This window comes from Portunus trituberculatus, chromosome 21 (genome assembly GCF_017591435.1).
Source record: "Portunus trituberculatus isolate SZX2019 chromosome 21, ASM1759143v1, whole genome shotgun sequence".
Taxonomy (NCBI): Eukaryota; Metazoa; Arthropoda; class Malacostraca; order Decapoda; family Portunidae; genus Portunus; species Portunus trituberculatus.
Window position 1 is genome coordinate 1,979,839 of NC_059275.1, and position 3,146 is coordinate 1,982,984.

The window sequence follows — 3,146 nt, forward strand, 5'->3', positions numbered from 1 at the left end:
AATCATGATGACAGGCCCTAAGTGCATGTCTTGTGTTGCAGGACACATGACTTGGCTCGTCGCTCTTTGGAGTTGTTCGTGCGCCACGCCAGCCTCCTGCGTCCCATTGGTGAAGGTGGCAAGATGCGCCTGGCAGCAGACTTTGCCCAGGTGATTACACTGCTCTCTTGTAAGGCCATACACAAAAATGATGGATCCTGGACATGTCTTTCTTCCATTCAACTTTCCACCCCTTCTGATTGGCTGATTAACATATCAACAAATAAAAGCTTCCATATGAAGGGAGGTGGTTGACATAAAGGAAGGTCAACTAAAACCATTCACACCTTCCATCTGTGTGTGTGTGTGTGTGTGTGTGTGTATTTACCTAGTTGTATTTACCTAGTTGTAGTTTTACAGGGCCTGGGCTTTATGCTCGTGTGGCCCCGTCTCCATATCTACACTTATCTAATTTTTCTTTAAAACTATGTACACTCTTTGCTGACACCACTTCCTCACTCAAACTGTTCCAAGTCTCAACACATCTTTGCGGGAAACTTAATTTTTTAACATTTCTCAGCCATCTTCCCTTCCTCAGTTTCTTACTATGCAATCTTGTGCTTCTAATGTCATATTGTTCTCTCAGGATTAGTTTCTCATTATCCACTTGATCCATTCCGTTAATCAATTTATAGACTTGTATCAGATCCCTCTCTCTTCTCTGTTCCAGGGTTGGTAGATCCATAGCTTTTAGTCTCTCCTCATATGTCATCCCTTTAAATTCTGGAACCATTCTTGTAGCCATTTTTTGTAGTCTCTCCAATTTCCTTATGTGTTTCTTTTTATGGGGGTCCACACAACTCCTGCATATTCCAATCTAGGTCTTATTTTAGTACTTATCAATTTCTTCATCATTTCTTTGTCCATATAGTGAAATGCTAATCCAATATTCCTTAGCAAATTATACGTCTCTCTGAAAATTCTATCAATATGGCTTACCGGTTGATTGTTTTCTTCCATTGTCACTCCCAAGTCCTTTTCCTTTTTTACTTTTTCTAGTTCTACTCCATCTCCCATCTTATAGATTCCCACTGGTCGTCTTTCACTTTTTCCCATTTCCATGACATGGCTTTTGTCCACATTGAATTCCATCTCCCATTTTTTACTCCATTTCCAGATCTTGTTTAAGTCTTCCTGTAGTATTTCACAATCCTCTTTTTGTTTAATGACTCTGCACAGTTTCGCATCGTCCGCAAACAGATTTATGTAGCTGTTCACTCCCTCTGGCATGTCGTTTATATATACAAGAAAAAGTATTGGCGCCAATACTGATCCCTGTGGCACTCCGCTGTCTACTGTTCTCCACTTGGACTTCATATCTTTAACTATCGTCCTTATTTCTCTCCCCCTCAAGTAATTTTTCATCCATCTCAATGTGCTTCCTTTTAAGCCACCCTTCTCCTCTAACTTCCATAGTAATCTTTCATGCGGCATCATTTCTTCACCATCCACTATACATAGAGTATATTGACTAGGTTTTTTGGAGATGTGCTTTGGCTTTATGCATAACTAACTATAGCAGTACCTTCATTTTCACCATTACTAATCCCAGGTTAATGGTGTTGAGCTGCTAGCCCTGCACCATTGAAGGGGACGAGGGAGACAGGGTAACAGGAGCAACATATTAATTATCAGCAGGAAACATTAGATTTTACTGAGTAGTGGTATGTGTGGTCCTCAGATGGAATTGGCCATCAGCCCCTTATGTAGCCGACCCTCAGAGCTTGGCCGGCCTTACCGTGTGGTGCGCTCCTTCCGCCCGCTGCTCTTCCTCACAGTGGAGCACGTTGCTGAGTCTCCCAGTGTGGGCGAGGTCATTCCCTTCTCCACTGTTCTTCACTTCCTCTTTGCCCGGGCGCCTAAGGAAATGCGATCCCCTCATCAGGCAAGTTTATCTTTTCATTTTCTGTATTTTTTAAGTTGATTTAGTACGGAGTATCTTCTGAAGACCTCCATTGTCTAAAAAGTATAGTTTGGTATGATTGTATATTCTTTTTGATAAGGAAAAGTAACATCATTATTCATTAAAGTTTCTTATCTTGCTACACAAGGCTATGGCTGTGTGGGAATGTTCCTTTAATTATTATGTTTTTAGTCCCTTCTAATCCTAATGGTAGTGCTTCAATTCACAGAGTGCAGGCTGGTCAGTTAGTAGATACAGTAAGTGGCTGGATGAGCACCAGGATGAAAGGGAGCGACTGCAGCTGGTGCAAGGCACCTTGGAGGCATATGTAGCTGGAGTCCGTGCCAAAAACTTGACTCAGTTTGCCCCGACTTACCCTTCAATGCTGGCTGTGCTAGAGAGAGGGATTGCCTTCCATACACCTGCCACCAAATAGAAACTCACTCAGAAAATATCTTGTTATTTTTACTTAACTTTGCTTGGGTAGTATATTTTTTCAAAGTTTATTTGTTTTATGTAAAATATGATAGGATATTATTTAAACTTGTCTTTTGCCATCTCTGTGCCTGTCATTATACAGATCTATTTATGAATCTTTATTGATAATTATTTGCCTTCCTGTCTCCATGTATGTCTCCTGTCTGGCATCTTTTCTTTCTCTGAGTGATATATGTTTATGGGTGTGTGTGTGAGTGTGTGTGTCAGACATTTGCTATCATGAATCAACCATCATGTCTCCAGCAGTGCATTAAATAAAAATGAACTCAAAAGGTGACCAATTGTTTAGTATCTAGCCAGTAATTGGAATTTTATAATTATTCTGATGAGACAAGAATTTAATGCCAGCTAATACTGTTATTAAGAAGCTGGGTTAATGAACAGTCAAATGGGAGTGCATATGATATGTAACAGGTTGCTCTGAAGAACATGTATATAGATAAATGTAGTACAGCCTTTCTAGTCAGCAGGAGGGAGTAATTGCTGATTATAAAAAAAAAAAAAAAATCTTAATATAAGCATGCCAACAAGATTCACAATTATTTGGACTTAAATGGTATCTCCCAGCTAGTCATGCTAGTGGGCAAGGAGTGTGGCTGGCTAGCTGCGGGAGTCATAGCAGTAGAATGTGCTCAATATGGAAATTTGAAGAACCAAAAGGAGAATTCAAGTTTTAAAATTAAACTGTGGTGTTGCTAACACCTGA

General features: G+C 40.2%; 1 protein-coding gene across 1 annotated transcript in view; it reads left to right on the forward strand.

Moving 5' to 3' along the window:
* LOC123507109 (conserved oligomeric Golgi complex subunit 5-like) overlaps positions 1 to 2,717 on the forward strand; it is a 14,997-nt gene extending 12,280 nt beyond the window's left edge. The window contains exons 16-18 of the mRNA XM_045259678.1: positions 42 to 150; positions 1,721 to 1,924; positions 2,172 to 2,717. Coding sequence (XP_045115613.1) covers positions 42 to 150; positions 1,721 to 1,924; positions 2,172 to 2,378 — 520 coding nt within the window. The 3' untranslated portion in view covers positions 2,379 to 2,717. The remainder of the gene's footprint in view (positions 1 to 41; positions 151 to 1,720; positions 1,925 to 2,171) is intronic.
* Positions 2,718 to 3,146: the final 429 nt, after the last annotated feature.